General features: G+C 44.3%; 1 protein-coding gene across 1 annotated transcript in view; it reads right to left on the bottom strand.

Annotated features, from left to right (window-relative positions):
• Positions 1-24,392, bottom strand: part of akap6 (A kinase (PRKA) anchor protein 6) — a 348,892-nt gene that overhangs the window by 288,944 nt on the left and 35,556 nt on the right. Inside the window, exons 4-10 of the mRNA XM_054734609.2 lie at positions 8,231-8,340; positions 7,900-8,041; positions 7,063-7,650; positions 5,932-6,231; positions 4,675-4,800; positions 4,459-4,578; positions 4,131-4,379 (exon numbers count right to left, since the gene is read on the bottom strand). Coding sequence (XP_054590584.2) covers positions 4,131-4,379; positions 4,459-4,578; positions 4,675-4,800; positions 5,932-6,231; positions 7,063-7,650; positions 7,900-8,041; positions 8,231-8,340 — 1,635 coding nt within the window. The remainder of the gene's footprint in view (positions 1-4,130; positions 4,380-4,458; positions 4,579-4,674; positions 4,801-5,931; positions 6,232-7,062; positions 7,651-7,899; positions 8,042-8,230; positions 8,341-24,392) is intronic.

The following is a 24,392-nucleotide window of genomic DNA, read 5'->3' as shown; positions in this document are numbered from 1 at the left end:
AAGCACACCAGGTGAAAGCACACCAGGTGAAAGCACACAGCCCATTTACCGAACGTCTGGGACTTTGTATCTCCATATGTATACATTTTGTAGCTGTCTCATTTACCTTTGTAAAATAAGTGGCTGATCAACATTTGACCATAGACCTGTGGGCAGTCTTATGGGGGTTCTCTGGGAGTATGGGGTACCAGGCCCCTCGATACAGGCTGTTAGGTACTTGTATGACCAGGGCCAGAGCTTGGTCCGCATTGCAGTAATTTTGACTCATTCTAAGTGAGAGTTGGAAACCGCTAAGGCTGCTCTTTTTCACTCATTCTGTTCAAACCTTTTATGGACAGGATTTCTAGGTGGAGTCAAGCTATTGATTAGATCCGTGTTGGTGGACTAAGAATCAGGTCTCTGCTTTTGTAGATGATGTGGTCCTTTTAGCTTCATTAGAGATGATCTCCAACTATTTCTGGAGCAGTCTGCAGCCAAGTGGGAAGTAGCCAGGATGAAAATCAGCTCCTCTGAATATGAGACCATGGTCTTGAGAAGGAAAAAGGTGGAATGCCTTCTCCAGGTCAGGGCTCAGGTTCTGCCCCAAGTGAAGGAGGATCTTGGGTCTTATGAGAGAAAAATTGAGTGAGAGGCTGATAAACATATTGATTTAATGTCCACAGTGAAGCGAGAACTGTATCAGTCTGTCATGAAAAGAAAGCTGAAACAGAAAGCAAAGCTCTAAATTTACGGGTCTATCAACATTCCTACCTTCTCATGGTCAAAGGCGTTGGGTAGTCACCTAAAGAATGAGATTTCAGATACAAACCTATCATTTTTTAAATCTTTTTGCTAAATTAATTTAATAGGCTCTCCTTTTACTTATTTTTTAATTATTTGTTGACCCAATTTTTATTTTACGTTGTTTTTCCTGTTGCACTTAGAGATTGCTGAAATACAATGCCCCACAGCTCACACTCTCCAAGATTTCTTTGGACCTCCTTAGGCTTTGATTACATCACACATTCGCTGTGGCGTAGTTTCAATAAGCTTCTGCAGTGTCACCAGACACTATCCAGTGTTGCATTAATGTCTCACCAAGATCTTGCATTGATGACGGTAGTTAAATCCAAGTGGTGACTTGTTTTTTGGGATGGGTAGTGTATAAAAGCCAATACCCCCCCCCCCCCCCCCTCTCATTTTGGTGGCTGAAATGAGTTTTCTCTGAAGAGTGTTCCTTAGGGATAGGGTGATAAGCTTGGCCATCTGGTTAGGATGCCTCCTGGATACCTCCTTGGTGAGGTTTTCTGGGCATGACCAATCAGGAGGAGACCCAAAGGAAGAACCAGGACAAGAGGGACTATATCTCTTGTCTGCCCATAGCTATCAGGATCACTCCATCAGTAGCGGTTTTTAAAATGAGGCAGAAAACTTATTTTAACGATCAGGCTTTTAATTCTGCTTGGCTAGCTCTTGTTGATGTTTCACATGTTCTTATCTTGTAAGTTTAACGTGTTGGTTTTAATTGTGTCTGTTGCTTTTATGTGTTTTATTCTTTGGTTGTACAGCACCTTGGTGGCACGCTTGTGTCTGCACGGTGCTTTATAAACAACGGCTGGGTTGGGTTGTTCCCCTGGAGGAGCTGATCCACATGATTCTCCTTTCTAACATACCTGAAACACCTGAGCACATACCCAAACCACCTCAGCTGATAGCTCTGTACGTGGCGGAACAGCAGCTCTACTTCACGCAGTAGCTCAGGAGGAAGAGCGGGTTGACTAATGATTGGAGGATCGTGGGATCACTTCCAGCTCCCATCAGTATTCTGCTCTTGTGTCCTTGGGCAAGACACTTCACCCACCTTGCTTGTGTTGTTGGTGGTCAGAGGGGCCGATGGCGTAAAACGGCTGCCTCAGAGTGGCTCTGGCTATGCAGCAGGTTACCATCACTGGCAGTGTGTGAATGTGTGAGTGCATAAATGATGGAAAGCACTTTGAGTGTCTTGAAAAGTGCTAAATAAATCTAATCCATTGCTCTGATTATTAGTCTGATCCCATCCCTAAGGCTGGCTGAGACCACGACACTTGAGAAAACTAAATCTGGTCACCTGTGTTTGAGATCCTGTCTTTATCCAAAGCTCGTGACCGCAGGCGAGGGATGGAACGTAGATTGACTTCACATATAAACACACCTAAATGCTTCCAACCCTCAACAATAGCAAGTGATCCAATTTTATTTTCATGAGTTTAAGTAAATTCTGCTCCTGCTATGATCTTCCAGCAGATTCTCATCCCTGGATGAATGATGTCATTGTGGCCTCTGCATTCTGCAGCGACTCTGAGGATAGACAGAATGTCATCATCCATACTGAGACTCTTCTTCCTCCCTCTCCACTTCTCCAATTAGGCAGCTCATCCATCGCTATGATTACATGCTGCTAATTAAGCAGCTAATCAGCTAATTACCCAGGAGCAGAGAGGAAGACAGGAAGAGAGAGAGAGAGAGAGTGTGTGTGTGTGTGTGTGTGTGTGTGTGTGTGTGTGTGTGTGTGTGTGTGTGTGTGTGTGTGTGTGTGTGTGTGTGTGTGTGTGTGTGTGTGTGTGTGTGTGTCAGAGCTAAAAAAATGTTCTAACTATCTAGCCAGTTCACACGATGAATACATGTAAATTTTCTTTGTTTATTTTCTGACATTTAAAAACGGTAAAACTTTCTATTGGCATGAACAAATATCTGTAACCTAAGTAGCATGATGCTAAATAAGCTACATGAGCTGAGTGTAAAAAGACAAACCAGGCGTGGGCTGCTATTCTACAACCCTTTTGAGTGAATTAACAGTAGAGTTGAGGGTAATAGCAGCAATCACTAATTCTCCTGTCTTTTAATAGTTGTGGACATTGTTCAACATATATTGATAATAAATTTGATGTAATATGTAATCATTCCCATTCCTAATCTGCATAGGTCAGATGAACCCGCCCCTACTGCATGTTTATCTATGAATGCTGCTGTTTGGTGATGAGTCTAAAGTGTGAATGTGTTTCTAGTTGAAGAAAGCTCAAGGAGCTTGTTAGAACACGGCACTGACAGGTTTAGTTGGCATCAGATGAAGGGAAAGCAGAGTGCATCACCAAAGGAAGGTAATGCTCATTTGCCTGGCTTCAAATTAATCAGTAAGGTCAAAAGGTCAAACTTGAAGATGTGTCTCAGTACGTTATATGAAAAGTGAAAATCTTCCTCAAAAAATCTCCCAGAGCTTTGTTTTAAAATAGCAGCAATGCCTCTGAGCATTGGAGTAATACAGTATTTATTATTTGAGCTGAATGTTTGATCATTTCTGGGTTTTACAGAAACTGCATCCAACAAGCCAGAGTCAGAAACCCTGTCTCAGATTTACATCCAGTTTAGGTTGAGATCACACGACAGAATGGGACAAGTCGTCTTCATTAACAACCAAAAACACTGAGGAGTTTAGAGTCTGCAGCACATCTCCTGGCTGAGGATGTCGTTTCACCTAAATGGTCTTTCATTTACACCTCATCCTCCAGAACCTCGAACACCTTATTAGTGTCTGACGCTGCCTGGGAGCCTTTGACACCACCAACCCCAGGAAAGACAGGTTCCCACTGGACCCTGAAGGGACACTGGGACGTTGCTGCAGCTAAGAAAACTATGGCAATGGCAGGCAAGAGAGTGTCATAAACCTGAATACAACAATAAAACATATTAAAGGCAGCAGCATCTTTTTATAGTGCTAATTAAAGGAGGAGAGAATCCCCAGAGCTATTGACATTTTACCATATTCAATATGACAGATATGACTGATTAGTTCACCGGGCAGCCTCATCAATAATCTGCCTGCCAATCAAACGTGACCTTTAGAAAAGAGGTGATGAATTAACATGGCCACAGAATGATCCAATACCAGCCCCTCAATCCATCAAGACAGCTGCAGCAGAAGGATAAATGTGTCAATGATGAGGTCATTTGGAGCGGACCTGTTTCACCTCATCAGAACCAAGCTGCACGGTCCTCTCAGGCACTTAAGAACTGCAGAACACAGAAAACTAGTTCTGTGCTCTGAGACATCCAAGGATGAGAGGACGGCACATCACAAAGCAATTAGGAAAGTTCAATGGAAATGGAAAGACTACCTCCATCTTCATCCAAACGTAGGGGTCCTGGTCCTGATCCTGAATGTCCTCCAGCAGCTGTTGCACCAGAGACACGCATGCACGTCTCTCCACAGGGGGCGCTGTCAGCTCCAAGGTTCCCGCAGTCCTCCTCTCTTCCTCTTCCTCAGACTGCAGGTCACTCAAAGGGCCAGATTCTAGACTTTCATCCAGTGAGGGTGCTCTTTCACTGGAGGAGGCGGGGCTTGAGCGGCTGACGGGGTTTCGGTGCTGAGGGATGGTTAATGACAGTAAATGTAAATAACATTCAGTGGTTATTTTTGGTGGTTCAGAACAACGATAGTCCTACCATCCGTGGCAGAGTCGATAGAGCGTTGCCCCTGCTCTCTATGTCCCAGTCTGTGTTGAACTCGGTCAGCTCCCAGTCATCCACATCCTGCAACGCCATCTGTGTAGAGCTGACATTCATCTGCAGTGAAACGATTTAACAGAAATGGGAATCAGAAATAAAAGCAGATAAATAATTACCAATCAAAAATCAGGTGGTATCTGTGTTTAAACTGACCAGGGGGATAGACTGGGTCAGACTCTCTAGTTTCTTAGCGAGGATCTCAGATTTATGGAGCTGAGCAGGAAGAGCCAAGAACTCCTCCGAACCATACCAGTGCTCTGGACCGGCCGCAGGAAATGTCTGGACAAAACATGCAAATAGAACACGTGATGCTGTCTTTAAGATCACGTTTAACACATCTGCTGTGGTCTCTAGAATAAATGTGTGGTTTGTGATTGGGTCTTCTGTTTCCAGGAGGAGTGGGCAGCAGAAGACAGCAGGATCATGAGTCTCACTCATTAATATTTCCTGATATTCAGACATCTCGATTGGTTAACACGACTCTACCACTGACTCTGTTTGTTCTCCAACATTTATGTTTTATCTCCACGAATACCACAAGGCTGGAGGAGTTCTGCTGTGTGGTGGAGTTGCTAATGCTAACAGCTTCTACTAGCTGAGACGTTCTCTGCTGTTTCCTGGACGCTAACCAACAACAGCCTTCCCCGTCGTGGGTCGAGATGGGTGAGACCACGAATGTTCAGTGACAGTGTGACTTCCTGTTGTTAGCCGAGCCTTTTTCAGAAGATAATGCAGGAAACAGGGCGAGAAGACTTTTTCACATTCAGCCCGCATGTTTAACTCAGAGTGACAATCACATTCAAAAATAACAAGTAAAGCATGGTTTCTCAGTGAACTTAGACTTTAAAACTCTCCGGGTTAGACAAGCGCCCTCTATTGCTGTTTTTGAATCATGCCTGAAAACAGACCACGCAGTTCTCTCTGGCCTTCCACCCCTAGTCAATAAAGCATTAAGTCACCTTGTTTAGCTTTACTTTCATCGTTTCCACTACCTATGTGACTCGTTCTGTCTGTGGTGTTCTATGAGCGTGCAGCGCTTTGATTAGCTGCAACGCCATGTTAAAGAGCTCTATAGATAAGGGTTAGGGTTAGGCAGTAAAACCTAATGTGTCCATCGTTTCCATCATCACATGCTTGGTTCTTTGTAATCTTCTTAAACCCGTTTTTGGTTTTAACTTCTTCCATAAATAAAAACGTGTTTTTCGAACATATGTGACACAGTGACTGTCACTGCCATGTAAAGATAAATTGTTGGTTCAAAAAATTATTTTTGGAACAAAATAAATTTAAAGGAACACGTTTTCTCCTCAGAGTGATAAAAGTTATGAATCTGGATTTATTTACTTCACTGAAGTAAAAACAGAAGAAAAAAAACATAAATGTAATCACTGGGAAGGAACTGAGTTTCACCTTGTGCCCGTGTTGCTTCATGAACCAGGCTGGTGTCTTGTCGGGACACAGCTGGGGATCGGATTCCTCTCCAGACGCCTCCAGGTCTGAGGAGAGGATCTGCTCCCGCGTGGGGGAGAGCGAGGATGAGTCAAAGCCCCCCTTGCTGGGTGTATGTGTCCTCTCCAGTGTCTTCTCCGTCTGGTTTATTATATCATCCTGAGACTTGAGACTGGTTAGAGGTGGGGGGGCGGTCCCTGATGAGCTCCTGTTGTCAGGCTTCAGTCCCTGTGAGGAGTGTCGTCCCTGGTGCTTCTTTACCTGTTCAGGTAACCCTAGCTTTAGTTCAGTTATGTTGTTTTTTATTGAAACTTGTTTGATTCAATCCTTAAAGTCAACTTTTCACAACCTTTTTTTAACTTTCCTGATGAAGGAATCTAAATTTGTTTCCATAATTTGTCATTCAGCTGAATGTCTGCTCATAAAGAACATGTCATTAAGAACGTGTTGGACTGTCTGAAACCTCTTACTCAGAATTAAACAGCTTCACTTTCAGGTGTTCTCATTTGTTTGGTTTGACCCTTTCTAGTCCGTCATCCTACGTTCTCATCGAAGCCCTTCTGGCCTTGAAGCATCCAGATGGACTATTAGCACCTTCACATCACAAACCTGACACTATTCATGCCTTTACTGGTCTACTGCCCTCTGGTGGAAGATCAGCATGTGGCAAGGGCCGATTTTATTTCTCTAGAGTTTTTATATTGTCAAAGAAACACAACTGGGACTGAAACAGTTTTTAGGTTAACATTAGATCGTAAATAGTTCCAGTCAGCTAGCTGTTAGTTAGTATAAGAACACTAAAGACAAAATAAAGGTTTCTTTACATGTTGTATTTATTTCTGAAATGTATCTACGGTTGCTTGATTGCCGTTTTTTTGTCTCACGTTAAACTTTGATGAGAAAATAATCAGAATTTTCAGAATAAAACATTTGTGTGCTGGTGCAAGTGTATGCCAGACTATATTTGTTGAAGTTATTTGTTTTAATAGTATTTCAGTGCATTTTCAGAATACGTTTAATCAGATTTTCCTGTAACCACAAATCTTTCTACGCAAATTATAATTATAATAACAATGGTAAAAGAAGACGTACCTGTAAGCTCTCAGAAGACTGTGGAACAGTTTCTGGATAAACAGAGTCCAGTTCCAAACAAAACCTGGACCGGTCCAGAGGGTCCACAAGGGCTGGGGTGCTTTGGCTCAGCTCACCGTGAAGCTGCATCCCAGAATGCCGGCTAGCCCCTCTAGAACTCCTAGTCAAGTCCTCCATCTTGGTTTCTCCATTCAAGAGCAAAGCAGCTCTCTTGGCAAGTGACAGGTGTGTAGGCGACACTTCAGTACTGAGACTCACGTCCTGCAGAGGGCGCTTTGAGCTTTCATTTTTATTTGACATGCCACAGTGCATTGTGGGTAACATAGACTGAGGTTGGTTGTGGTTTTCTGAATCAGCCACCATGCAGAGTTCTGGTAGACTGTTGTGGAGTTTTTGGCTGGAGACTCGGGTATACTTGCTCTCCTGGGACTGGTCCTGACCTGTGGGTTCTGCTCTCTGCTCGTCGCTGGGACTGTAGTCACTCAGCTCAAAGGCAGTGATGCCACAGTCCAGAGAGAAATAGTCCTGGCTGCAGCGTATGGTCAGCTGACCACAGTCATCCACTTCAGTCAGAGCATCCAGACGTTTCTGGAGAAGGAGAGTGGATCATTTCAGCATTTTCAGATTGGCTTTTCATCTGTTTAATGTCTAGAAATAATAATGGCTTTAGAAATGTACATTTTACACTGTCATTGTGAAACGCCGATAAACACAAAGAACATTATCCAATGATTCAGATGAGTTAGCGTCAGTTCTAAGGCTTAGATGCAGTTAAGGAACAAAGTTCCTTCTTAGAAGGAACTCAAACCACCAGAAACTCTTCGGTCTGCATCACACCTGGTGTTGGTCCTGGCTGAAGGCCTGGAGAATGTCTGTCTGACGTGTGAAGTTTCCGTTTGAATCCTGCAGACCCTGCAGCAGACGCTCCTTCAGGACTAGGACAGATACTCTCAGCTGGTGCCACAGCAGCTGCACAGTTCTGAGCCAAACATGACAACAAAGCCGTCTTTAAATAATGACTCAAACTTCCAATCTTCTGTTGGTGGGTTTAATATTCACTGGTTGATTCACTGTTAGATACGTTTTAAAAACTCATTAATTAATCATGACAAAGCATGAGAATAGAAGTTGAAATGGATGACTCGGTTTTTTTCCTTCATAAACTCACCTGATGTCAACAATGATGTTAACAGAATAGGAGAGAAGCTTCAGGGAGAATTCAGTCTCCAACAGGGCGTGAATCTGCTCCACATGATCCGAAATGTCCTCACAGATGTCCTAAAGTCACACACACACACACACACACACACACACACACACACACACACACACACACACACACACACACACACACACACACACACACACAAATAAACGGCTTAAATCAACTCCACCCGAGCTCTTTCATGGTGTGTGTTATGTTCTTCTGAAAAAGCAGAACTGAGGTCATATCTCCAGTTTTGGATATGAGTCAGCTTCACGTGGAACTAGTTCCAGGTTTTGAGCCATTTCATCTCCACACACACGATGACCAAGCTACGGCCTCAACCGTAATCCTGCAAACTCAGATTTATTGATAATTAATTCTCAGTAAACTAATCATAAACTAGCCGAGGTTCATCAGTAAATAAAGTAAGAATGACATCCTGTGGTCAGATTCTGCAGGTTTATGAGTTTCATGTCTGTTACCGAGCCGCACCAGAACATTCTAGATGAGTCATGAACTGTAAATTCAGACTATTGTAACATAGGGTTGTTGGTGATTGAGATTTTTTAGAGGTGATTATTAGTTTCTAATTCACTGTTAGCATTGTTAGCTCAATGATTGACTGCTTGACTTGATATTAGAGTGAAATGATGCCGTAGCTTCTTAGAGGTATAATAAATAACTTCTGGGTCTCTCCTGTTGTTTAAGATCTTTACAAATGCTGGCGGTGGCACTTGTCGGAGCAGACTCAGCAACCCTGCGTGCTCACAGATTGTAAACAAAGACTTTGTCCCTCTTTAGCTCTTTTAAAATGAGAGAAACTGACAATCCCTCTGGCTGGCTGCGGAACAAAGTTGTTTCTGTGTGTTCTTCCATCCAGCGTAACTGAGACATTAGTTTGTTTTGTGGTTTTCTTTATTTACTTTAGCATTTATAATTTGTGTATCTTTGAGTATTTTGGGGGGGTTGTTGTTTTAGGGCCCTAAATCACAGGGCTTTGTAGCCTGACCTGCCAGACTCATCTGTTAAATCCTGCACAGAGAAAGGGTCTGGGAACTCTGCTTTTCAAATAACCCCACCCCATGAGAATTCTAACCGAGCCAATCAGTGCTGAGCAGCGTACGTCACACACCATAACGCCGAGTTTGTCATAAACATGGCGGCTGAAGCGGAGTTCGCTGCTGCTCTTTCCTTTGTTCAAATGACTCGGACACGTCTTTAAAACCAGAAGTAGAAGTGCAAAAAGCCTTTCTTCTAAAGAAAGATGTTTGCGCTGTCACCAGACGCCATTTTTGACTACAGCTAAAAAGCTATAGTGTCGTGGACGTCACACACAGCGACGCTCAGTTACTCATAAACAGCGAGGACAGCAGCGGAGTTTGCTGCGGCTCTTTCCTCTGTTCTAAATGACATGAATGTCTTTAAAACCAGAAGTAGAAGTGCTAAAAGCCTTTTGTCTAAAGAAAGATGTTTGCGCTGTCACCAGACGCCATTTTTGACTACAGCTAAAAAGCTATAGCATCGCACGGTATAGTCGGCATTTCCGTCTTGTTTCTGATTGGTTATTTATGAGCTGCCTAGTCCCGCCCCTCAAGTGCCTCTCTGCCTGTGAGTTACCAGACTCTCTCTCAGTTATTAACCAGAGGACGAGTCTGGCAGGCCAGGCTAAGGGCTTTGTGGTCTCTTCTCTTCTTCTGGTCATTGAACGCCACATTTTACATCGCACAGCCGCTCTCCTGGTCCCCTAACTCAGTTCAACTCTGCCATACTTTACAGAATAACACTTTTAATGTTATTATTGTCCGTGGGTGCTCTTTGGTGCAGACTGACATCACTCACTGCCTAAGCAGTCGCGATACGCCGACGACTGAGCAAAGTTCTGAAAGGGCTGAATTAGTTTGGGAACCCCGTGTCTGAGAGGACTGAGCCATTGTATCTCCTGGTGAATGTTTGTCCTGTATAGACCCTGTGAAGGTTATTGTTTACAACTGCACACATCCACACAAGCTGAAGGGCATTAACCCCGTCTCCAGCCATTATCCAGAGGTCTGTCTTCGTCAGCTAGGCTAACAAAATAAAACCTAGGGATGTAGAATTGACTACTTCAGATCATCTAACACATTTTTGTGCAGATGAACACAAAATAGAAACATCTCAAAGCTGTTTACCATAAAGCTTCCTGGTCCATTTCAAATGGCTAACGAACTGTGAGACGACGGTCCTTCTCGGAACCGTCCCTCTGGACTTTACACAGCTGAAGCAACCGAGGTGAAACTGGACCTCTTCTACTTTTTGCGGGTTAGTGATGAAGGGTTGCTATGACACAGTTCGTCTGAGATTAATGGATGTTCTGTTTATTCTGACAAGTGCCGTAAACAAAAACAACTTTGGAGGCTGCATGCTCTGACTACACTCCACACCGGCTCGGCTAGTGCTTCTCCCCCGGCTCCTTGAGTCCTGCAGCCGTGCATCATTACTTTAAAAAGTACATAAGTCATTAGATGGCTATGACTCGCTGGTGTCTGGACATGTGAGGCAGATGTTTTACTCATTTATTCTGTCAGGAGACAGTGTCTCGGTGGTTTATCCAGCTCTACATGGCTGTTTGCCTTTGGCGTATTTTATCAGCTGGAATCATGTAAACGTTTACGTTACGTTTTTTTGCTGCTATTTAGCTCTACTCATTAACAACTACCAGGTAAACAGAATGGTGGTCCGCAGGGAGGGGCCGGCCAGGGGCTGGGGGCGCGTGACGTCACGTTTGAAGAGGTCTATAGTGGAAACACAGCTTATGTGTCACTGTGTGGACACACACACACACACACACACACACACACACACACACACACACACACACACACACACACACACACACAGACAGCCTAATCCATCTAGCATGACTGTTTGCATGGTGGAATTTAGCATGTTTTTATTGTTTTCTCTCAGGTAAACCTTCCTGGGGTTTGAATTCTTTTTCATTTGTTCATAGTTTTATGTCTGAGAGTTTTGGCTTGTTTTAAGTCTGTTCCCTGTGTTGAGTCCATGTTTCCTCTTTCATCTCCCCGATCCTTCAGCACAGCCTCGTCCTGTCCTTCATCCACCTCACTTTCTGTTCCTTTCAGTTTTATTCTTCCCTGTCTGCCTTCTTGTAGTTCTCTCCAGTTCCTCTGAGATTTTCTTCCTTTATATTTTACTTTTTTTATTTTTTTAATAATAAGAAAAAAAAAGAAATTTGCGACTCTTCTTATTTTAAGACCTTTGCCAACAGGTCAAGGTGTTCTTATTGGAAAATATAAGCATCAGTTTAACCTGATGTATGATCAGTTAATGAGTGCCTGCCATGGGGCAAATGATCTTCTATTGATTGGTACTGCTGGTGTAAGTGCAAAAGAACAGGCTTTAAACCTGCAGCTGACATTCAGTATCCATCGTGTTGCTCCATGGTGACCAGCCTGCACAACACAACACAACACAACACAACACAACACAACACAACACCCCCACCCTGCTTCGTCCACTGCCTGAATTAAAACACCCATCCAGCTTGTCAGAATGTAGGTCACACACGCTGCCAGCTTGGCTCATGTTGCTGTGACCAACACTTTTGACCTGCTGAGCACCGTTCCAGAACACGTTTGTCACTCCGGCACTGTACACGGCTCTGCCTGCCAGAAGACAGTGCTGGCATGTCATCAATGTAGGCAGAAATTCTGAAAAAGCTCATTTTAGTGTCTTTTTTCTCGGTGGATAATTTTGTCTGGTGGACCTGGTCTATGGTCATCATGGCTCTACATGTGAGCTGATTCTGGTCCATTCATGTTTGACAGATTTAGTTCAGGTGTGCAGACTTCAGCACTGCATGGCACCGTTTCCCTCTGTCCTTCATTAGAACTTCAGAAACCTGGTATGCAGTAGTTTGGTAGCTGTCACCAGTTCAGCTCAACTGGCTGCTTTGTGACTTCATGACAGTGCCATTCTAAAGTGATCTAATTTTGCGAGGTACACCAAGTATGTTACATGCAAGACGAAACTTAAGAAAGGAGTCCATCAGTAGCCTAGAAATCTAGACAGACCGTAACAGAAGCAAGATCATTTTGCTTTGCAGATCGATCTAGAAACGCTTCACAGGAGCCTCAGCTAGCCTGAACAGTTGTGTGCCTTGCCAACCACAGCGCTCTATCGTTTTGGTGGGCCAATCACAGCACGGCTTGGGGGGCAGGATGTTACTGCATCTGAACGAGGAAACAAAGATGGTGACAGCTCATTTGAGATTACCTTGGCATCAGCTTTGGGCTACTTACAACTGTGCTCTTTGAGTTGAGAGCAGATAGAGGTACCTAAGTCCTTTATTTAGGAAAAGGACGTATTTGTGTCTTCGACAGAGTGTGGAAGACTGCACCGTTGACTGGCATCTGTAGTGGTGGGTACAACCGTTGTTTATTTATTTATTTAAAAAAACAAATAAGCCAAAAGTATATTAATTATTTTATAACGATCCATAAAAGCACCTGTGTCAATATTAAACCCATACATATACAGAAACCTTGCCCTGCCATAAACTGGCAGTCTGTCCAGGGTGTACCCCGCATATTTACCCTGCGTGGACAAGCGGGTTCAGATGGATGGAAATACAGAAACCTAATAAACCTGGGACTGCTGCACTAAAATTTGTATTTATGTGAACTTCATAGTGATACTTGTGGTTTTAAGGCATATTTGTCATTTATTTTGATTTTATTCAGAATTGTTGTTGGAATATTAAACATTCAGCAGAAACAACCAAAACGAACCCACACAATAAACATCAACAGTGTAGGGATGAGCAGAAGTACTCACACTGGTAGCTAAGAAGTGCTGAACTGGTTCTAGCCCTGGTCACCACTGACCCCCTTCAGCACTCCTACCGCCCCAGCAGACCCACAGATGACCCAGTAGCCATGGCTCTCCACCGCACAATCCAACACTTGGACAGTTCTCTTCTCTCTCTCTCTCACTAGTTCCTTGTAGTAATGTGTACTACATGCTCTTACATGTACTCAATGAAAATAAATGGACCCAGTCATGATTGGACAGTGTTCTGTTTCACATGCTGTGTGAGGCTACTGACTGACAGTTTTTATCTCCTCTCAGCATCTGGAATGAAGTCTCCAGAATGAAATCTGAAGAGTGGGAAGTTACAGCTGAGACAGAAAGCAGTCGGAGCCTAAAATCTTACGTTGCTGCCACACTGGATGCCAAACGAATACATTTAGGCACAAAATAGAAAATAAGATCAAAAGGGTCATGCAACGTTACAACTGATCAATGACTGAACTAGAACTCTAGATGACACTTCCAAGTGCCCCCCCCCCCCCCACACACACACACACCAATAGAGGCCATGTTTTAATACATTTTTCTGGATTCTGCATTAATTTTACTTATGTGACCCATCACTGCCACTTTTACACCACTGTGAAAAATCACCCAAGCCCCCCCACCCAGGTTCACTTATTTTAAGCTGAGCCTGCAGTCTCATTTAAATAATACCTCTAAAATCATTTGTGTCAATTTCCTGAACTTTTACATGAAGACAGTGGCAGGGTGTTTTGCTGTACTCTAGCAAAATGCAAACAAACAACAAAGCTCTGAGCAAACAGGCAGGAGGAGTTATTAGACTCATAACACATGAGAATAAATATGTGTGGCTTTATCGAGTTTTGAGTCACAAACTTAGATTACTGAAACAGGACCTCCATGAGAAATGTTAGCAAAAATGTTTTCCAGAAGACTAAACGGTTGTGGTGGCAAGGAGCTGCAGAGCAAGAGGAGGGAAGGTCAAGTGGTTAGTTAAGTTAGAATGGCTGACCAGCAGAGACCTCCTTGTTTTAGATAAAACTGTATCAGTGAACAACTGATGAGATGCTCACAGAAGCCGTGTGTAGAAATCATTTTTACATGATGATCACACACGACTGTCAGAGGGTGCCCGATGTATAACTACGCTTGATAAATCGGTTACCTGGCAGCATCCTTTGGTGGTGGTTTTATGATACATGGAGAATAATCAATGATGGTAATGATTGGAAACCAAGCGGGAAAAGGATATTTAATTGATAGGAAGGGGTGGGTTACAACAAGGTTTTACTTAAAGGGCAGCAGCAGCTCAGGAGCTAGAGCAAGTTGCCCTGAGATCGGATGATTAAGGGACCTATTCCATCTCCTACCAGGATATTCTGTTGTTGTGTCCTTGAGCAAGACACTTCACCCAACTTCCTTGTGTCAGTGGTGGTCAGAGTTAGCACTGGCTGAGCGTCTCCATCAGAACCTTGCATACAGATGAAAAACACTGATCTGTCACAACAATCACTGATTTCAACATTAGAGCAAAAAAACGTATATTAGGACGAAGTTCAGCTGTGTGGAGACCAGCACCGTGTTCAGGAGACCGCTAAAACACTCGGTGGTGCAGAAACGATCCGTTCTCCCTGTCATGGTCTGCATCAGCCCCTTCCTTTTTTGTGCCTCCTGGTGTCCTCCATCCCTCTCTAGATTCCCTCTTGTGTCCCTTTGTTCCCCAGCTCCTCTTGTACTCCACTCCTGGTTCCCCCCTTGTGCTCTCTTAGCGCCCTCATGGGTCCTGGTCTGCATCCCTGTTATGTGTCTTATGTTGTAGCCCTTTGGCGCCCTCATGTGTCCTTTTTCTGCGTGTCAGTTTAGTGTCTTATGTTATCTTTTCTACCCTTTCCTCCCAGGTCAGCTCCAGCCTCGTTGTCCCCAGCTCAGTGTGTGTGGGTGTATGTACTATGTCCTCCTCCAGCTATTGTGTGAGTCCTTCCCTCTGTCTTTTGGTAATATTTGTTTAGTTTTGTGTTCAGGTATTTGCCCTCCTCTGTTTCTGTTTTCCCCATTGAGTTGATTAGTGTCACCTGCCTTCCCTCCAGCCCTCACTCCACACACCTGCTTCCTGTTTCCTTAATTTGTCTCCCAGTCTATTTAAGCCCGGTATTGTCTCTGTCTTGTGTCGGTCCATTAACGTTTGTTAGTTCTGTCAGTTTTGTTCCTCTGTGTTATTTCCAAAGTTTCTAGATCCCCAGATATTTATCTGGTTGTTTTTGGTTTTTTGCTCCCAGTTTAGATTACTTGGTTTTTTTGGCTCTCCATCAAAATAAAGACTTTTTACTTATATCTTCACCCCTGCCTCCGTGTCATCCTGGGTAATGCATTTTGGGTCCACACCACCCGTATCGTGACACTCCCCGTTATTTTATTCTGTCGCTTACGCTGATGTCTGTTATGGATCTTGTAAATGAGGTTGCATCAAGATCAGCATCATAATAACAGGATGATAACATTATTATTATTATTATTTTATTGGGTTTTTTATTGGGGGGGGGGGGGGGAGCTTGGTAATTACACATTTTCTTACACTCCAGTCACGTAGATTCAAGATACGAGCTGTCAGTCACCGGCTCCATACATGGAGCAGAGCTTCTAATTGGCTCAAATCAATCTAAAACTAGTAGACTTATGCTTCAGGTCTAATCACAGCTCACCCTCATCACCGCCTACATGAAAGGCTTCAGAGCGGCTACGTTTAAACCGCTCATGACAGCTGGGCCTCATCCACGCCCATTTGATCCAATAACCTTCAGCTTCTCCTTTTCAGCCCATCACTGCTGCACGTTTCACCTTGGAGATCAAATGGCGTATGTTCCTTCTATCCCTGGAGTATTCAAATTAATCTGTTTCAAAGACAACCAAGGCTTGCTGCTTTGATACAAAGACTTTTTACTGCAATATTTTCAAAGTGCTAGCTTTGGTGAAACTCCTAATTTTCTCCAGAGGTTGTGTTCCATGCAGCCCTGCACTTATTTTCTTTATGGTTCAACATTTTGATATCTTAACAATGAAACGAAGTGAGAGGCTGAAGACATGATCAACCAGAAAACGAATAAGAAAATATTAGTTTTGCTGAAATTTCCTTTCATCAAAACAATAGTGGCTAATGGTGTCTCAGTTTTCTCACACAATCACCAAAGCACTGTTTACTTTTTACCGAGACCCAGGAGGGCCAAAACTGTAGGAGGTGGATCGGGTCATCCAACCACTGAAGGGTTGGCTGTTCGAACCCAGCCTTATCCCAGTTACTTTGCTGTTGTTGGTGTATCTCTGGCCACAGCGTAGTTTATCACCGCAGTATGACCGAGTGTGTGAATGAATTCTCTTTAAATATTGTGGGTTCTGGAAAGCTACTAAGTATAAAAGTTATCCATTAGAGACCAAGTTCACTATCTAGTATTTAGTACTAGTATTAGTATTAGTATTGTTGTCAATACATTTGCAATGGCATAGTACAGGGCTATTCAAGTTCAGGCATGGAGGGCCGGTGTCCAGCATGTTTTAGCAGTTTCTCTGCTCCAACACACTACATTCAGTGGTTGAGTCACCTGTGCAGCAGCTCATCAGGCTCTGCAGAAGCCTGTTAATCGCCTGCTGATTGAAATCAGGTGTGTGGAAGCAGGGTTAAAACTAAAACATGCTGGACACCGGCCCTCGAGGCCCAGAATCGAACAGCCCTGGGCTAGTATAAGTGAAAAGCCTTGTGAGTCTCTCTGTGGGGGAGAAAAGCTCTGGCACTCCTGTTTCAGGAAGTAGAAGTTATTCAGAGAGGGATGCAGAAAACCGCAGGATTTTGTCATGATCCAGCTCTGCCCGCCCTCATCTCCATGACAACCACCGCCTGCTCTCCTTAAACTCACCTGCCACACCTGCTCCCAGTAATCAAGCCCATGCTACTCACCTGTTTCATCTGCTATACATACCCAAGCCAACCACCAACGCCGTGCCAGATTATAGAAAGCCTTGTGTGAGTAAACATCCAGCATTCCTCTCAAGCCTGACTCCTTGTTCCTGATCACGGTTTTGCTTCTTGGATTTCCCCTCTTGCCTCGCCTCATCTGGTTACCTTTGCCCACCTCTGATTCCTGGTTCTGACCCTGGCCTGTCCACTGACCATCTTCCTGCACAACCACTCGGATCAACCATTGGGTAATATTCCTGAGCCATCAGCTCTTACATTACTACTACTTAAGGATTTTAATAAAAATCTTAAACGTTTTTCATTGTGTAAGGTGTTCTGTTCGGGTCCTCAGTCACCCACTACAGAGTTTCGAGTATTGCTCATTATTATTTCCTGACAGGGGCGTGTCCAGGAAGGTGCATGAGGTGGCAATGCCACCCTTGAAATCTGATTGGCCACCTCAGGTGCCCTGCATCTCTACCTCTGTGTGTTTACATGTGCATTTATGTCAATCTACCGCAATAAACAGGAAGTCCTAATCCTAGTTTACGTGTGTTGGAGAAGTGAACACTCAAATGAAGTGTGATCTACTTCACAGCAGTAGGTAGCGACATGCGCCCTTTCTTGTCTGCATTCTTTTGGTTAGCGTATAGCAACACAAATAGTAAACAAACACTGGCGGGAGATCAGCAGGAGTAAAATTAGGATATGCATGATGGCCGAAGGATGGAAAAAACAGTGCTGCAGCACAGCTTATTTGGTGCGAACTGTACTGTTTGAGGGTGTTACTTTGAGGCGATATTATTATCAGAAGACAGCTTCTGTCGTCTCATCACATTTGGAAGGTGAGAGTACAATGGCTCACGGCTCTACTTAGCTGTTTGCATGCCGAGGAAGTCGGCAAATGTAAACACACTGCACTGCCTGGTCCAACACATTCTCATACCCAAAGCGTCAAAATACGACGCGTGTGACCAAGCCTCAATATATGACGATTCAGGATGCCCCAGCGTGTCAGGAGAGGATGCATTGAAGACGCACTGTTCCTGAGCGTCTGTGTCCGACGCACGCGGTGAGACAGACATTAGAGTGACTTGTGAACTACTTAACCTTCCCCTCACCCCCATTCTAACCTTAACTCAGCTGAGTTACTGAGTTAAGTTTAGGATTGGGGTCAGGGGAAGGTTAAATCGTGTAATAATGTCCATGTGACCGCGGGCGTCAAATATGGACGCCAAGGGTGCCACGTGTCCCTGCCTGTCCCTGATCGTCCTCTCCTGACGCGCTGGGGCATCCCAAATCGTCAAGTATTGAGGCTTGGTCCCAAGGGGCGGATACCAGACGCCCACAAGACCCACATAATTCGGAAGACCAGGGGACCAGGGATCCGGAACATGGAGGCACAGGGGCCTCGGAACGAAGACACAGGAACACCGGAGACTCGTGAAAAACACGGGAGACTCTGGAACTCGGGAACTCAGGAACTTGGAACTTGGGAACATAGACTCGGGAACTCGGAACTCGGGAACGTAGACTCGGGAACGTAGACTCTGGAACGTAGACTCGGGAACGTAGACTCTGGAACGTAGACTCGGGAACGTAGACTCTGGAACGTAGACTCGGGAACGTAGACTCTGGAACGTAGACTCGGGAACGTAGACTCTGCAGCAGCAGCAAGACTCCGAAGAGGCTGTAGCAGCGGGACTCCGAAGAGGCTGTAGCAGCGGGACTCCGAAGAGGCTGCAGCATGGAGGACCTGCAGGCGAAGACCCTGCAGATGAAGACCCTGCAGGTGTAGGCCCCGCAGGCGTGGACCAGGACGTTGATGTACTGAGGCAGCAACGCAAAGAAACCAGGATAGGCGGCAGGTACTTGACAAACGGCCAGAGTAGGTGCACATAACGATCCGCTGGGTCCACAGGCGGAGGCTCGGGTGAAGGAAAACTGAAGAGGAGCAGGGAGACCAGCCCTACCACCCCGGGGAATGTTGGCATGCGTAGGGGGTGTAACTCCACCAAAACTTTAGGACCTGCAGCTTTCGTGGAAAAAACAGGACGGGGCGGACAGCGGGAGAGGAGAATGGGTTCGACCACCCCGGAAACAGGTAGGATGCGCCAAAACCCCTTGAGTCAGAATCTCCCTCCTCTGGACGGAGACCAAGCAAGAAAAAACAACAAATGATCCTCCAGGCAGATGTTAGAGCTCACCACAGGTCCAGGTTGGTTGGATCATTCCTGTCACGTTGAGGTGAGGGTGGCGGCGGACCATGTGTGGTGGAGCTGACCAGGAGGCAGGAATGCAGGCTCAGATAACGTAAAAATGGATTTAATGGCAGAGGATACAGCAGGAAACAACGAGACACAACAACAAACTACAACAATGATCCGATGAGGGACACATGAAGATGGGAGGTATAAATACGCGGGGAACAATCAGGAACACATGGGCACAGGGTATCTGCAGGTTTAAGGGAGCCCAATTTAAGACTTATTAAGACCTTTTTTAAGGCCACTTTGACCAAATTTAAGCTATTTTTTTTAAATTAAATTTAAGCTATAATTTCCAGCTATTGCCTGGAACCGGTGCTAACCACGTCGTGAATGTGGGATTAGCCATCCAGTTACCATTAATGTTGCCATGTCTTCCCCATGGCGCAAACTCCCACTAGCATGCTCATCTAAAAATAGCCCCCTTTCACAACCAACCGAATGTGTACGGTTCCGCTTACGCCAGTATCGTACACAAAAAATGCCAAACTAATTAGAAATTCACGAAAATTTTATAGAAATAAAAGAATCTTGTTTATTGGGTCTTTGGTAATTTAAGACCTTTGGAAACTGTATTTAAGGATTATTTGTCATTTTTAAGGATTTTTAAGGCCTTAAATTTGGAAAAGCTAATTTAAGACTTTTTAAGACTTTTTAAGGACCTGCAGATACCCTGTGGGCAGGTTAACAAGGGGCAGGTGAGAACAATAAACAACTAATCAGGGGCAGGAGAGAGTAGGAGTCAGAGGGAGGTAGGAGCAGATCGTGACAGATATTTTGACGCTTTGGGTGTGAGAATGTGTTTGCCTGGTGGCCTCAACACGGGAGGCAACATCACCTCCATTCACTTTCAATGAGACGTGCACGGCAACATGATAATCTTGGGTCCACCTACTGCTAAGCAACATGCAAAAAGCATGCATGTGAAATTTTGCACCAGTGCATGCATCATGCACAGGCGAGTTAGCGCAACGATCCCAGAAAGTTGGGAAAATTTCAACGTTCTGTCACTCAGACATGTACCAATCAGTGGAGGTTTTACTGACTGACCAATGAGTGGACAGGATGCCTTCAGTACACCTCTGGGCAAACATGGAGGAAAAGTTAATACTTGCCATGTTGGATTTCCCAGAGAATAACAACATTTCTACAAAAGAACCTAACTCTAGCTAAAACCTGGCGAGACTTGCTATCTACCAACTTTTCACCTCTGAACTGCTTTCTAACCCCAAATTCCCTCCAATCTGATGGCCAATCAAAACAACAGAAGACTCGCTATTCACCCTGGAACAGAGCGGCTTTTGCCGCTGGCCATTGCTGCATATTGCCTCCCATTAGTCGGGTTATCAAAACGATAGCGGTGAGTTTCACTGATCGTTTGTCACCTCCCGTGTGTCGAGCCCAAGGTTCTGTTTGCTTTGAAACGTTGATATCACCACAAATAACACAAGCCTGAAGGAGTAATGCCATGCTGTGGATGTGCTAATGCTAACCTGTCTTTTTTCTATTGGTGGTTAATGCAGGAATTAGACACATTTATCCTGCATGTTAATCTCAGAATGACCAGTCATATAAAAACAGGTAAACATAGTCTCTCTGTGAACTTGGTCTTGTAAACTGAGTGACACAACTATATAAATATGCTTAGAATGGCGCTCCAACTATGGCGTCTGCTTCACTTCAGGCAGTATTTTTCTGTCCTTGTTGTAGTTTTACCATTCACACAAATATTTACAGGATCAATTGCATGTCTGCAGCATGAGGCAGAAAGCACCAATGTGTTGGTTAGCCAGTATTAGATTTGGTCAAAAGGTAATTATCACAAGAGGGAAAATGGTGACTGTGAACTTAAATGTTTTGCAACTGTCACTGCTATCCTCCTATAATATTCCAGACGAGAGAGCAGGAAGTCCCAACAAAACAGGTTATTTTGGATTCATAATTATTGGTTTAGGTCAGCCATGTTCTAGATTTCTTTTATTTTTGTGATGGAAGGCAAAAACCAGCAGTAAAATGGTATTAATCTCTTAAATGTAGCGTCTTTTAACCCTAACTTTTCAAATACCAGACAACTTTTCTTCAGTTTGAAAGGAATTTAGAAAATACAAAATCACAATTGACAAGAGCAGATAACACCTTCTACCACAGCAGGGGCGTTCTATAACCCTTGTTTTTCACCTTCTCAGGCCTAGTCCACACGTAGCCGGGTTTTTTTTAAAAACGAATATCCGCCCCTCCAAAAACTTGCATCCACACCACCTCGTTTAAAGAAAAAACTCTGTCCACACGTACCCGGGTAAATATGTTGTTAAGGACATGCCAGACCTGTAGGGGGCAGTACTTCCCCCGTTCTTAACCTCGTCCTTCGTCTCTGGTCTTCTGCGAGGAGCAGTAATTCCACTTGCAAAAACAAACAAGCAGAAAGCGCTTGGACAATTGATAAAGCGAGCGCAGCTCTGAGGGCATCCATGCTGTCGGCTAGTGTAAACACAGGTCGCACACGTGATGTCAGCATTTTTTTGTCGCGGAAAGTGACGCTGCGGACCTTAAAACTCCGGTTTTGTCCGTCCACACGCAGACACCCAAAACGGAGAAAACGCAGATCTTCACTTTGGCCGGAGTTTTTAAAAAGATCTGTTTTTGTGTGAAAAACCTCCGTTTTCGTGTGGATGACAGGCCAAAACATAGAAAAATATCTACGTTTTGGCAGATCCCCGGCTACGTGTGGACAGGGCCTCAGTCAGGCGGGCAGGACCTTCACTCCAAACTGAAGCAAATGGTTTTTCTGTTTCTTACCTCTTGTCACAGCTGAGATTATCGGTAATTTTAACATCAAAAAGGTGTAAAAGACAAAAAAAAAAAGCTTCTGTCATGTCCAAGAGGAAAAAAGTCAAGATGAACACGCTGCAACTGCCATGTGGGAAATGTTGACCGACATACACACCAGTAATGTGTGTGACCTGCTTCTTCCGTGGGGTGCTGAGGGGGGGGTGACAACAGTTGGGAAGGTTTATTTTTAGGATCAGCCTGACCCACCCCTCTCCAACACACACACATAGTTCATAAGTGGAATGTGCAAGATAAAAATAATGTAAAATTATAATTAAAAGACCAGAAACTAGAAGAAATCTGAATAAGAGTACGGGTTAATTTTTCCTGTATTCTCACACCTTCATTTAAACTTGTGTTTACATGAGTCTTCGAAGGTTGGTCTGAATCATCCAACCATGTGATTCATACAGGACAAAGTCATGTGTCAAGACTCTCGACACGTGATTTTGTTTAGTCTAGAGTTGTCCTGGTCTTGACTCAAGAGGCTGTGTTAAGATCAGATCATTCCCTCTGGGATTAATAAAGTATTTTTGAATTGAATTGAAAAGATTGTTCCTTTTTTTTTTTACAGATAAGAAAAGGAAACTCTCGGGTTCTGTGCATCAGAACTGACCCGAACAGGTCTTTCCAAAAGGCACGTAATTATTTACTAAACCAAAGCAAAAGCTGAACACCAAAGCAGCGTGTGGAAAGTGTCTGCTGTTTGAGAAATCACAAAGCTGGTGGAAACGTTGTGTCATTCAGGAGTTCTGGTTATCTGCATTTTCCAACATGCAGTTTGAAGTTGTTAGAAGGAGTTTGTGGTAACCACCACTCCACTCACACTGGGTTGTGCCTTTAGATGAAGCTGACATGATGGAGTTACTCATGTAAACACTACAGCGTCTGCCTCTGGTGGTTGGTGTCATTTACAGAATGAAGTCTGGTGTCTCCACCAGCAGGGGGCACACACTCGTGGATCCACAGCGACGCTTTCCTCTCCGACTTCTCCGTTGCAAAGCAACTCCCTGCCTGGGCAACAGGAGGCGTTTCCATGTAGGTCCTCTGGTACACAGTTGTTTATTGGCGTGTGTGATCATTCAAACGCTGGGACCTAAACCTTCTTGTCTAGTTTACTTGCATCTTTGGCTGCCTCGCTAGGACCCCAGGGCCCATCCTGGGACTCCCGACGCCCTACCAGAAACAGAGATACCGTGCCAGCTGAGGGACTGCAGACATAGGTGCTGCTTCCAGAGTCAAATACAAACCCTCTCTGTTGAGAGGGGAATGAGCCTTATTTTATTTTTATAAATATCTTCGTATTTGTCAGTTCAGCTGAATTTAATGAGAGATTGATACTCATATTTTTGTTAACAGGACAAGGTACAAGTATTTCAGCCTCGTTGCTGTTCATCATGAAACAAACAGCATCTGTGTAACCATGTAAATCACTTCTGCCTCTGTTGTTGACCTGGACAAGCATCCCCTCAGCTGTGATTTATCAGATGTAGTGTCTACATTAGTTTATCCATCTCCCAACCTCCTGCTGCTCCTCAGCTTCTGATGGCTGCTGCAATAAAAGCTTTGTGGACAATAAAAGCAGCAGCATGCTGATAGATATGGCTGTTCTTATCCTTTAGAACGGTGTCAGTGAAGACCACATAGAGTCCTTTTAACAAACAGATCATACTTTGGTGACGAATTTAACGTGCCACAAGGTCAATGTGGCTGTTGACATGAGTGTCCCTTTCTGCCCTGAACAGCATGGATGGCAACAAAATAAACACTCTAGCTGCAAGAATGGCAGCAGAAGAAGAGTTTAAAGGAAACAATCCTAACTGGTTCTTCATGTCAGTTACTGAGCTCTAATTGTAACACTGAGATGTTCTTAGAGGTCAACATTACTCATAATGTTACCACAACTCCAACATTACACACTCCATACTGTACATTAATGCCACTGTTTTGCACATACCAACCTCTGTACATTTTATATCTCTTATCTTATTGTTTACTTTATTCATTTGTTAAATATGTATATACGCATTACCCCGGGTTTCCACCGGAGCCGTCAGCAGCACGTTACTGCAGCAGCACGTCTAGCTCGCGTAAGCTGCTGCTTGGCCCTTCCCACGAGACGCGAAGCAGCAGGGGAGCAGCTGTCACCGACAGAGCACGAAGTCACACGAGTGACTTCGTCAGTAAACACAACAACAAGCAGGAGAAAATTACAACATGGCTCCAAAAGGTTTGTGTTTTATGT

Source organism: Nothobranchius furzeri, chromosome 18, assembly GCF_043380555.1.
Source record: "Nothobranchius furzeri strain GRZ-AD chromosome 18, NfurGRZ-RIMD1, whole genome shotgun sequence".
Taxonomy (NCBI): domain Eukaryota; kingdom Metazoa; phylum Chordata; class Actinopteri; order Cyprinodontiformes; family Nothobranchiidae; genus Nothobranchius; species Nothobranchius furzeri.
This window is presented reverse-complemented; position numbering and strand designations above follow the sequence as displayed.